Raw genomic sequence first — 13,456 nt, 5'->3', positions numbered from 1 at the left:
CAGCTGCTTGTATGTCTTATGACACAGAACCAAGGAAACACTGGATTTTTGTTTGGTACTGCTTCATTTGTACTGACTCGTGCAGAACACTGATGGGTCAGTAACTGCTCTCTCTGTGTGTGTGTGTGTGTGTGTGTGTGTGTGTGTGTGTGTGTTTTGTTGTATTGTTCATAAGTCAATAAATCAATGTGATCACAAAAAAGTAGGCCATGAAATGAATGTCAGTCACATGCCTTTGAATCCATCTCTTCTTATTTATGTCTAGTACCTGTAACACATGCAAAGGCTATAAGGGACCGCCACAGGCAGAATTATGTCTGTGGCCGATTATGTACTATTGTACATGTCATCCATTTTGTTCACTGATGAGGCCTTATTGGGACAAGATTGCATCATAACTTACCCTACAGTGTGGCTACCACTAATCATCAGTTAGTGAGTTAGTGCTGGTTCAGATTCAGTGGTTCAGATTCAGTGTTGTCCGCCGCTCGTGGTCTCGCGGTAGCGTTCGCGCTTCCCGAGCACGGGGTCCCGGGTTCGATTCCCGGCGGGGTCAGGGATTTTCACCTGCCTCGAGATGACTGGGTGTTTGTGTTGTCCTCATTATTTCATCATCATCCAGGAAACTGGCGAAATTGGACTGAGCAAAGATTGGGTAATTGTACGGGCACTGATAACCGTGCAGTTGAGCGCCCCACAAACCAAACATCATCATCATCATCAGATTCAGTGTACAGTATGGCGTTACAAGTGACCATCTACAACTGACTGGATCAGTATACTTCACCTTACTGGGAGATACACTGTCTTTTCTATTACATAATGTTCCCCTGTCAGTTGAATCGTGGGGTGTGTGCATGATGAGGCTTCAGTACGCTTCCTTTTGGATGTGTCTGGAATTTTGGACAACAATGTCCCATGATGTTGGATATGGTGTCGAAGCCCATTGCATTGGCTTTCCCAGTTATGGATGTAAAAAAACTTGGACTTGCAGTGAATTGGGGACTATAGGTGTATCGTAAGAAAGGAACATGTTTGAAGGGGCAATGCCTATTTGCAGTGTTCAGTGGATCTAGTGCTGGGGTAGATGACCAAAATGGCACAGGTACTAAAGAAGCTGTTGAAGTCATTGATATTGTGTGCAGCATGTTCAGCAGAATTTATGACTGGCCACAGAGCAGATTAGTTTTTATCACTTTATAACACAGCACACAAATTGCAGCACAGCTGTTATATGGTATTCGTATTTTCTCATCTGGTCATACATTTGTTCGCATCAGAAATACCTGTGACTAGACTGCAATAGGGAGTTGTGTGAGGGTACATAGAGCTAATCTTGCACCTAGGTTGACCATAGGCGACTAACTGTTGCTTTGAATCCTGCACCTCATTGATCTTCACTTTCATGTAATTGATCTTACCCTACTCCAGTCTTAAGTACCTTATATTTGATGATAGATACTGCTACTTATAATGCTATTATGTCAGCCAAGAGGTGGCTTAAAACTCTTTGCGTATGTGTGTGTGTGTGTGTGGGGGGGGGGGGGGGGGGGGGGGAGGGCGTGCGGGTGGGCGTGGGCGTGGGCGTGGGCGCGGGGGTGTGCGTGTGCGGCAGATACAGCATCCCAAGCATTTGCTAGCCAATTACTTACAAATTGAAAGATCATTTGAATGATTCTTTTGTTGAAATGATGTGGAATGAATCAGTTTACAATGTATACATGACTGGTTTTAACGTTAATGAAAATATTTGTCATACATACTTGTGCAGCTACACCTAAAAATAGGATCTTGCACTTACAGGCTGCCAGGTGTTACTTTCCTTTCCTTGCTGCTGTAATTTAATTTCTGACTGTCTTTTTACTACTCCCTCAGAAGCTCAGTCTGTGATGACCAGGTACCATCATATCTCTGGTATCTTGACCCAGAAACTTTGAAAACCTGTGCCAAACAGCATGGAATTGGAACTCGAGCGTTTTACAGAGCTGCTAATACACGAGCATTAACATCACCTTCACTCTCTGGGTTACTTGCTGGATTTGATTATTTGTAGTGCCATCTCCACTTGCCCATTTCCTCATCGTTGACTTCCATCCATGCTAGGTGACCTGCTGTTGACAGCCTCATGGTGGTCAGCACAGCCTCAGTGGGTTCATTGAATCAGATCTTTCAAACTCCAGTCACAGTAATACTGAACCTGTTGTTCCCAACCTGTGGGCTGGTCAGTGCTGCAGGTTGTCTGTCATTGCAAACTCTGAATGTGTTACAGTGAACTCTATAGGGTGTGATGATGGAATAATGTGTGTTTCAGAAAGTGAGGGGCTTTTTGTAACTATCCAATTTGTGAGAATGATACAAACCCCAAAAAACACCTCAGCCTTAAGTTTTGCTGCACGTCAGTGGCTGTGTAGGCAAAACAGTTATTAATGGACATTGGCCAGGAAACCTTCCACACCCCAGTTGTATAAGGCTTAGGCAGGTAAGTTGGCTGTGCATGGGTGTAGTGTACAGGTACCTAACTGTTCATTATAATACATTTAGATCCTCATAAACACAAAAATAAATGTTTCAGTGGTACTGGTGGGCTGTTAGAGAGATAACTAATATGCAAACAAGAAAGAAGACTTGACAGAATAGGATTTCCAGTGTTACATTATCAAAATAAAACCTTGATCATTGTGACAGGGCATGATAGTGTCAAAAAATCTTCATTGTGATAAAGAGAGAAGAGGAGTCTTTTGAGAATGTAATCCCCCTTGTACATCAACAAAACTTTGGAAAGTATTGTTGAAATTGTAAAAGCTGTCAAACAGCTGTGCAGCAAAATGCTTTTGGTTGTAACTATTGTGTGTCACCAAGTGACCACACCTCTGGACTGTTAAGAATTTTGGTCATTATGCCATTGCAGTGGAAAAGCACAATTCTTTTGACTTCAGTAAGTATGTTATAATTTGGACATGGACATCACTGAACCATGGAAAGGATGGGAAATGGAAGGCATAACAGAAACTAGAAACATGTTAAGGAGAGTGAATTGTGAGATGCCATAGATTGCCATTTTTATCCTTACATTCAGTTTGCTTATCCCTCCAGAGCATGTTAAGTCCAGATTTATTCAACTGAAGGTGCCCAGTCCAATGTAGTGCCATAAATGCTAGAGATGTTGTCACTTCTCAAAGGTGAAATGACAAGGCAACATATGGCATATGTGTGAAAGATAGACATTGAACAGATTCATCTTGTTCAGTGTTAGAACTCCATGTAAATTCTGTAGGTAATCACCAGAGAAAATTCTTGGTCACAAAGGAAGATGCACAAAGTAGTTGAACATTTTCCAAACAACCTGCTTCACCAACAAAAAAGGCAAAATCCACATCCAGATCAGACAAAATACAAAGAAACCTTGCACTAAACCTGAGCCTATGCATACGTGAGATGTGTTTCAAACTTTCAGTCATGTATTGAAAGGTTACCCCATCCACTATAAGGATTATACGTACGGTGAGAGAGCAGTATTCATCCACAATACACACCATTCTTTACCTGTTACCCTCACCAGCCACCTTTGAGCAGTAAGCTTTCAGGCTTACACACCATTAAGAATAACTTTGTACTCCCTGACCTGGTACCTCATGAATGTGTGGATAATGAAGTTCCTGAGGACTTCATACATGATCTCACCTATCCACTTTCTCTTCCTCAGGGATCGTAATGTGCATTATATTCTGTGGGACTCTACGTCTATTTGTCCTAGGGCTTGAGTTGTGGAGAAGTTCCTCTTATCAAATGATATCTGCCTACCCAGTACAGGGAAAGGAGCACACTTCAGCACTCCACACATATCACCCATAGCTGCACAGCACTTTCCTCTCTTATGCTAGCTAATACTGTTATCTGAGACATGGCAGAGAACTTACACTCTAGTGGCCACTTTGCCATTTGAATTCCCATACCGGATACATCAATATCTGCCACCAAACTAAATAAACAGATATTTAACGAAACCAGCTGTACGCTGTACAGAATCTGGCTGTATTCAAATACAAATCCAGAATTCATTACATGATAGAATGTGTCAGTACTGTGATATGGTGGAACAAGGAGTGCTATTTAGCTGTTAGTGACAGATGGGTAATAGTTTGTACTCTTCAGTGTTACTGTAGATGAAGTCCAAACACCACTCTTTTCTGGTAGAGTTTGAACCTGTGCTGTCATTGCCTGGTAATACACTGCCAGAGCCAAAGTGGTGTGCAATATGTAGCGAACTGTGAATTTTGATCTAAAGAACTACTTTTTAGGCTCTTTAATAGAATCTGATCTGTGGAACAATATAGTGATTTTTGTAGAGAAGCAGTCGTGATCCCCATTCTAGAACTCTGGTAGGATCACATCAGCTGTAGTTGTTGTCACAGTGTAACACTTACCAGTTGTATATCAAAGACAACAGAACAAATGCTCAACAGATACTTAGTATGGACATTCTAAACCAGAAAACTTTTCAGTCACCTTCAGTGTGGTTCCCTTAGGTATCACTCTACTGTTAAGCTGGAGTTGAAACCTTTACTGTTGTGGGTTGCAGTGGTGCAGTGTGGACTGGTTCAAGCCTATTTGATGCCTCATGGTGCTAGTAAAACATTATTAACAAAGTAAACATTTGTTGCTCAGAAATATACAGTTGTCTTGATTCACAGGCTGCCCCCAACAGCAGAGCAGGAGTGGTGTGCACGATGCTGGGAATGTACCAACATCTGTGCATGGTGTGCAGTTTTGTCGACCAGTGGCATATGAAGCTGTGTCAGGCCCAACAACATCACGAGGCCACTGACCACATTGTGCAGGTGGCAGCATCTGCTCTAGACATGGCTGCTAGCAGCTCTGGAAAGTGGATGACGAGGGTACATATGATCATACTATAGACTGCATGCTGGAGAGGCACCACCAGCTCTGCACAAATTGCTTGAAGTCCTGGAGTCATGCTGTGGCCATTTGCCAGAAGAATAGCCAGCAGCATCAGAGTCTGCCCACAGTAGTGGAAGGCGGGCAGTGGAAGCTGCGTGCCCCCACAGTGAAGTATGATGGCCTTCTCTTTGAACTCACTGGTTAGGCCACCAGAAGGCCCACTGAATGATGGTGCCCATAGCTTCCTGTCAGTCTCAACTTGGATGGTGATGCTGCAGCTTGTGGCAGCTAAGTGATCAGGTGGGACTTGCTGTTCCATCAAAGGTTGTAGACAGCTAGATGAGCAGGGGATAGACCATCAGAGCTCTGATTTCCAGGCTGGATGGCTGACAGTTGAGTAGTTCCCCCCACCAGAATAGGAGTAATATTTATGCGAGACTTGCTCATGTGCTTTTGCTGCAGTGAGACAGCATTGACATCACTTGGCCTGCTTTTCTTGCCAGGTTAGGTCATCTGATCACTCTGGTTCAAGCTGAAAGTTGTCTCAACTTCACCTTTCAGGAGCAGCAACAGGTTTATTTTACAGAGTTGGCATATGGAATAGTTATTCTTGTGTCCAACTTACACCTTCGTACTCCATTCTGCGTGGTCTTCAAAATGACTGCATTCCTCTCTCCCTGTGATGTCATTCTGTTGCAGTGGCATCTTGGACGCCAACTCTTATGGTGTGCAGCGATTAACTCTGTCTTGTGGCATATTACATGTGACATCAGTGATCCTCCCTTGTCGGCAGACTGCCCTGCTTTGCTCACCTTTTGCTCTGGCAGGGAAGACTTCAAAATTTTATACCTTATGCAAAGGTTGCTATTTCATGGCACTTCACTAAACTCAACACTCCTGGTGGCACTGATACAAGAGACAGCACCTGATAGGAAAATACCTATGACACTGATGTGTCTGGAGTCATATGGTACACAGCAGTATCACAAGAGTGTGCCACCATTCAGGTATTCTTCACACCAGGTGCCTCAAGGTTCCAGTCTGTCACCACACAGATGGCACTTATAAACTGGAACCAATTTATGCTTCTGCCATGAGACATTCAGATAGTGAGCTCCATCTGCCTATAGTTATGTCAGCTGCCACAGAGGGTACTGATAACTGGAACTAATTTGCAGAATAGTACACAGGTTTAAATCATTCTGGTGGTCACTGAGAAATGGAGACATGCACCACACACATCCAATCAACCATTCCTACAGCTTGCCCAGCAACAGTTCAGACAGTTCCAGTTTACAGTTATCTTCAGCCAGTGCAGATCAACAACTACTACCACTGTAGCTAGCTACTATACATGAGTGATTGTCAGACAGTAAATCAGAGTATTAAGTGCCTAAGTGTTCTTCAGATTAGAGCCAAACATGTAGCTGGATACAGCAGTCCATACTGAGCACCTATAGATTAGATTGTTCTCTTTTCAATGTGTTAGGTTAGATTAGTGTATAGGACATTAGCTACAGTCCCATGCACCACCCAGTGCTCGTAGCTGAGTGTTTCATTCTGTATAAATTCTTTTAATAAATGTTTATTACTCATTTTATTTTTTGTTTCCTATATTATGTATATTTTAGATGTAACGCTCTGTCATTACATCTGTGGCAAACAAGCAAGCCAGCTACGTTGTTCAACCACAATTATTCTGTAGTAGGGCACGTCACTTCTTGCTACCTTGGATGTTGGGTATCAGAGTTATTTGGATGAATACAACAGACACTACATGGAGATACAGTAATATCCAACAACTGTTTGAATGGTACTGCCAGGACACTCTGTCCATCATATTGTGATCTTTCTTTTCAGGTATTTTATGTTTTAAGTTGGCAATATACTCACAGTCCAATATACCTAAGAAAATGGTGTCCTTTAGGAGCGTGAATTAAGTGTCGCCCTTAATGCAATAGCCATTATGAGTACAGTGTCTGCAGTCTGGTAGATTTTGTCACTAAGCCATTGTCAAGCACATGAGCTGTGAGTGAAGAACTTACTTTGTGTCAGAGTTTTCCAAAAAATGCATATTATCCACTATAGTGTCCTGGTCCTGTTATTGTGATATACTACAACTGTACCCAAACCTGGTGTGACAAACCTTCGATCAGTTTCATTCCTTGTGGGTCCTTTGCTAATATAAATTTTCTGGAAAATAACATTCCACAGTGGTCTGATTTTATAACATATTTATTTTGTTTCAATGGCCAAAACTATTAGTAGCAACAAATAACAGCTTTTATAAAAACAAGCAGCTGTGGAACAATGTTTCAGAAAATCTATATTGGCTGAAGATCCAACACACAAACACCCAAAATTGGTATGTATTTGACTCATTAAGCTTTATTATCAGCTCTCAACACCTCAGAAATATTGAGACATGAAACATTAATATCATAAACATAATACATATTATGAACTTTCTTTGTATTTCATCAAACCAAATACATCTTGTTAAGGCACTACCGATTTCAATCCATACATCACAATTTAAGCGGGGGTATATAAAACATGGAAAGAGGAATGGAAAAAACAAGATAGTAGAGAGGCCACTAATACGGTAATGTGCAAGCTGCTCATCCCGGAAGATGATTGGTTACAGATTAGAAATGGGGTAGATGGTATCTAACATCAGTGATAAGGGTACATTTCTGTCATGGAAACTTTCTTAAACACCTCCACAGAATAGTTTTTAGATACTTCCCAAGTTGTTTTTGCTGCTCAACATCAGAATGTTTAATTGGACAGATAAAAAATCTACTAATCAAGTGGCAGCAGAAGACACACACAAAAGAAGGTTGTAATTAGGCAAGCTTTCGGAGACAGTGGCTCCTCTCTCAGACTGAAGGGTTGAAGGGGAAGGAAGAGGGATGAAAGAAAAGGAGTGAAGAGGTCTAGGAAAGGGGGTAGATTTCGGGAAAGTCAACCAGAACCGGGTGTTAAGGGAGAAACCGGGTGTCAAGGGAGACTTTCTGCACAGGATGAGAAGGGTGACTTTCACAAAATCTATCCCTTTACCTAGACCTCTCCAGTCATTTTCCTTCACCCCTCTTCCTTCCCCTTCAACCCTTCTGCCTGAAGAAGGAGCCACTGGCTCCGAAAGCTTGCCTAATTACTACCTTCGCTTTGTGAATAGATTTTTTTGTCTATCCAATTGAATTATTTTGTCAAAAATTGATTGTTTTCAGTATCTGAATGTTGGTTAAATCACGTAGACTTTCCTTTTGAATGTTATGTTGATCTGTAGGTAACTTTGTGTAAGAGACTAAGCAAACTGAAACACCATTGTATTTCCAATATCACCACTATGCTTGTATCAGAGAATGCAAAAACGTACTAAATCATCAATTATATTTGTAAGAGGTTGTAGCCTACACATACAATTCTTAACTACTATTTGCTCTGTATGTACTAACAAAAATTTACGTTATCATCAGATGTACTACAACTGTAATATGTTGCTGGCTGCATGGTATGTACACCAGATACCAATAAAAAAGGAAACAAAGGAAACTGTACAAATTCAGATAGTGATTAAATGAAGTTGCAGCTTAGTGTTTGAGTTAGTAAAGGGATGAAATTGCAAACTGCACAGAGTGATTAGAAATACTGGAAAAACTAAGACCCTGCAGTGGTGGCAGGTATAGAAATGGTGATTGGTTGGAGACACAGCGATTGCTGAGAACAGTGTGGCAGCTACCAACTTGGAGTGAACTGCAATCCCATTAGTCAGGAAATTATTTTTCTTCTCCTTTATAACTATGAACTCAGTAAAGCCAATTCTCTAGTTTATGTGGTAAAATAACAGGCTCATAATGAAGTTAATATATTCAACGAGATAAGCTAATTGTTCTAATCAGAATTAGAGTATTTATCTCTTCAGCTCATTGAAAACTTATTTGACATTTTTATCCTGTAATTTTTCCCAGCCCAAGATGAAGCAAGAATTCATCACAGACTCTGCTCATTTGCTATGGCTTAAAGAGCTTGGTCGTTTGACCAAATTTTATGTCATGTCTGTTAACCACATGGAATAACAAAACCAATTTATATTTAATTTTAAAGTGCTGAATTGATAAATTAATGCCATCTCCATTGAAAACTTCTGTGACTTTCAATATTGACTATAATGATATTCGCACCTGTTACAGACAGTTTTTGAAATATCTCATTGTTCAGTTGTATTTGGAATGGTAGAGCGTACCTTCAGTAGCATCACATAAAGTACACACTTGCAATGAACTGCAGCTGTGAAATCATCTTGGATTATTTTAAACTATGTCTATGGGTTTACCTACGCTAATGGGTGACTTTCCCTAAGCTATTCACCTAATAGAAAAAGCATCCCAGTGTGAACATATAAAAGCCTCCCTTTCTGGTTGTCCCTTCTACCACTTGATTTGTGTGTGTGTGTGTGTGTGTGTGTGTGTGTGTGTGAGAGAGAGAGAGAGAGAGAGGAGGGGGGGAGGGGGGGGGCTATGAAATGAGGGCACCTATTTGGTGATTGATGTGCAATATCTGGCAGGCCACAATGGCGTGAAACAAGTAATGATAAAATCTTTGGTAACAGAAGTGGAAGACCTGCTATTAAAAATCACAGTGAATATATGGTAGACAAAAAAAAACACTAGAAGTCATCAAGGCAAAGAATTCAGTCCTGCTTTTAAGAAAGGGAGTAAATAATGAGGAAAAGTTCGTTGAGGCATTTCACTGCTTTAGATACCTGGAGAGAGCTAGTCAAGGATCTTATAAAATAGATTAAGGAAGATTGAAGACAAATTAAAAGGTAGAGAGCATGTTTTGTGCAGAGATACTCACAGGTTAACCTTCATGCTTAGGATGTCCAGGCAAAAACTGAAAAGAAAATTAAGTACTCTGTGTTTCATTTGTGGATCTAAAAGGGTCATTCAGCAGACTCCCAATAGTCGAACTCTGGAATTTTGCAGAGGAATGTGGAGTAAGCTAGACTTTACGTAGACCCATCAGCACCTTGTATACAAAATCTGGGAACTATGTGAGAACAGGAAATTAGAGATTTGTTGAATTCATTATGTGATAAGGAGACTGACTAGGCTCTAACATCTGACACATCTTCTTTTGTTATGTAGTTCCTCTGGATAGTCAAGGCATGCAGCAGCCAAGTTACAAAACTGACTGTTGGAAATTACTCTATGAAACTGGTTCAGTTGATCTACTTGGCTCTTGCAGGCAACCTTTAGAGAACAAAACATGAAAGAAATTAAGAAGAAGGGAGTGGAGGTAAATGTTGTAAAAGTCAAAACCATTATTACAAGCTAAAGGGAAGAAAGGCATGATATCACATTTGAAAGAATGCCATTAAAACAGGTTTGTTAAATTAAGTAATTGAGTTCTGTCATCAGTGCAGATGAGAATATAGCAGAAATGGGGCAACAGGACATCTGCTTAAGGCAGTCACACAGAACTTCCTCAAGAAAAGAAACTTTATATAGATAAATCTATCTTCATCCCAATGTTAACGTACCTACAGTAATGTGAATGTGTAGGAAAAACAAACCTGTAATATTCAGATACAGCACTAGTTGTGTTCTGCATGAAACAGTCATATTGTTTAAATATCTTGGTACAATGTTGCAAAACAATATGAAATGGAACAAACATGTGACAGGTTTGGTTGGGAAGGTGACTGGTCGACTTTGGTTTATTGGGAGAATTTAGGAAAGTGTGGTTCATTTCTAAAGAAGACCGCATGTAGGACACTGGTGCAAACTGTTCTTGAGCCTGCTCAAGTGCTTGAGATCCGCAGCAGGATGGATTACAGGAAAATACTGAAGCAATTCATAGGTGGGCTACCAGATTTGTTACTGGTAGGTTTGGATAACAAGTGGGTGTTACGAAGATGCTTCATGAACTCAAATAGGAATCCCTGGAGGGAAGGCAACATTCTTTTCAAGGAATGTTATTGAGAAAATGTAGAGAACCAGCATTTGAAGCTGACTGCAGAATAATTCTACTGCCACCAGCATACATTTGGCACAAGGACCATGAAGATACAAACAATTAGGTCTCATACAAAGGCATATAGACAGTTGTTTTCCTCTTGCTCCATCTATGAATGGAACAGGAAAGGAAACAATTAGTACTTGTACAGGGTACCCTCCTCCATGCACCATACAGTGGCTTGCAGTGTGTGGCTGTAGATGTAGATGTAGATATGGCTGCTAATCTTGTATAGTGTACAAATGAACAAAAAATCTGATCCAAGCAACACCAAATTCTATCAGTAGAAAACAGGACCAGGATCAACCATTCAGAAAAATAAATTGAAATACAAAGCCTCTGAAACCTATTATCCAAGTGCAGAAGCTGAACTGGTTCAGAAACTTTCAGTGAATATTGAAAGATCAGCTACCATGATTAATGGAGGAGGAAAGACTAGAAGGTAAAAAAGTGTGAGGTCAGCCAAGAAAGACAAGGGAGAATATAATACAAGAAGTACTTCAGGAATAGGATTGTTGGTTAGAGAAGCTGTACCTGTGACTGCAGACATGAAGAGATGGAGAGCCCATGTATCTTCCACACCAAGAACCCATGTATCTTCCACACCAGGTTGTTCAATCTCACATGCCCATAGATACAAGTGAGCAGGTAGGGGCAAACACCTGATATGCAAACAGTCAGGCAGCTGGGCTGTAGTGTACACAACACCGGCCTGGAGCCTGTGAGCAGTGGTGGCCAAATAGCTAGTGTATGTGCAGAACATGAGCAATAGGGCCATGTGGTGCATAGCCTACCCAACCTGCATCTGCCCAAGAGTGAGCTGATGTGCAGCCAGGTGTGCCCATGTGCTGTGTGGCACCTATGGTACAGCTTACTCTGCACTGAAATGTAGGTGGGGATCAGATTAAGTATGTTGTAACATTGCTAAAATTATACAATACAGTATATGCATTTAGTATACACTTGAGCTTTAATGAAAAAATGTGCTTTTTCAGTCTATATTCAGGGAAAAGTATGTATTTTTCAGAAATTAGCAAATTGAAAAGCTGTGCAAAATTGATCTATCAAGCACTGAAACTTTATCTGTATTGTTCATTGAATATTAAATTTTGCCAACTATAAGTGATACAATTTTGAACTGGACCTACTCCTTTGTTTTACTTACTCAGCTCTAGAGTACACAGATTTTGCACTAAAAGTAAACTATGTGTAATGTATAGTTCAAAGTAATCATTTCAATATTGATAGTGCATTTAGGGACAGGGAGTGGGGCTAGTGATATACGTCTTGTATGACAATCTGTTATTGTACCAATGCTGCTGTCAATAAGTATTGGCTTTTGGTTAATGGTCATTCTTTGATTTACAGGGTTATTACAGCAAATGAAGCTAAAAGTCTGGTTGCACTTCTTCACACTAATGATGACCTGCTACTGGAGAGAACTCTTATGACAATTGGAAATTGTGGGACATTCTCTGCAAATCAGGTATCATTCCTCTCAACGTGTATTGAATGGTTGTTTTATTGTTATTGCATTGTATACATTCTGCATGTTTACAGAATTATCTTAGCTTTTGTTTCCAGGATTTTAAGAGATAAAAAATTAACATTCCTTCACAGGAAAGCAGTGTGTAACTAAATGTATGAGGGATAATACACTATTCATGAAAGCAATATATCCACAGAAGTTACTTGTAGTTCAGAGAGTTGTTCATTAAGGCCTTACACACATCTATTTCCAAGGCTTGAAACAGTGCTATGGATCATTTCTTTCCCCTTGGGAAGAAAGAGAACTTCCAGGGTTCAGATATGAGCTCAAAACTGAGTGTGCAATTGATTGTTTTATGGACTCTTCAATATATGCATGTGTTTTTAATGTAAGTTTATGCATTTTTTGTGATGGGACAAGATCCCACATAGACTCACCATTTATGTAGTGTATTCTTTACAAAACATCTGGAAGACACTCCAGTGACAATTTCACAGTTACTACTCTAGCCTTTGGAAATGTGATTGTAGTGATGTCCATGTATATCAAACAAAGTGCACAACATTCCTTTGCCAGTACTCATTGTTATATTTACTTTTATTTAAAATCAACCCCAGGAAAAATACAAACATAGCTCGGACATTTTGGCACTGGTAAAATGTATACAGCTACATAATAAGACAATTATTTGTGCAGTTGAATAACAGTGTAGACCACCCAGAGTAAAACTTTCTAAACATCTGTTCACTAAGAAGGCTTCTACTCCTAGAGTGCCCTATGATTTATCTATCATGAACAGATATTTCCAACATGGAAAAAAAATCACACATCTGCTGATCTAACCTTGAGAATAAACTCTTTCATGAGAAAGAGCAGCATGAGGCATGAGTAGTGAGGTGGCCTGAGTCATTTCCCAAATTCTTCTTTTCGCATGCTGCAGTTCACTACTCTGACCTATTTCTTTCTTTCTGCTTATAGTTTACTGGTGACCTTTCTTCAGCCTGTCCTGTCTTTGCTTTCTGATGTGAATTTAGGTTATAGTTA

General features: G+C 40.3%; 1 protein-coding gene across 4 annotated transcripts in view; it reads left to right on the top strand.

Moving 5' to 3' along the window:
• The window catches only part of LOC126184042 (uncharacterized), a 253,052-nt gene that overhangs the window by 190,704 nt on the left and 48,892 nt on the right, over positions 1-13,456 (top strand). For all 4 annotated transcript variants that reach the window (XM_049926402.1, XM_049926400.1, XM_049926401.1 and 1 more), the window contains exon 4: positions 12,292-12,409. In XM_049926402.1, coding sequence (XP_049782359.1) covers positions 12,292-12,409 — 118 coding nt within the window. The remainder of the gene's footprint in view (positions 1-12,291; positions 12,410-13,456) is intronic.

Source organism: Schistocerca cancellata, chromosome 4 (genome assembly GCF_023864275.1).
Source record: "Schistocerca cancellata isolate TAMUIC-IGC-003103 chromosome 4, iqSchCanc2.1, whole genome shotgun sequence".
Lineage (NCBI taxonomy): Eukaryota > Metazoa > Arthropoda > Insecta > Orthoptera > Acrididae > Schistocerca > Schistocerca cancellata.
Note: the sequence above shows the minus strand (reverse complement) of the source record. Positions and strands in the feature narration are given on the sequence as shown.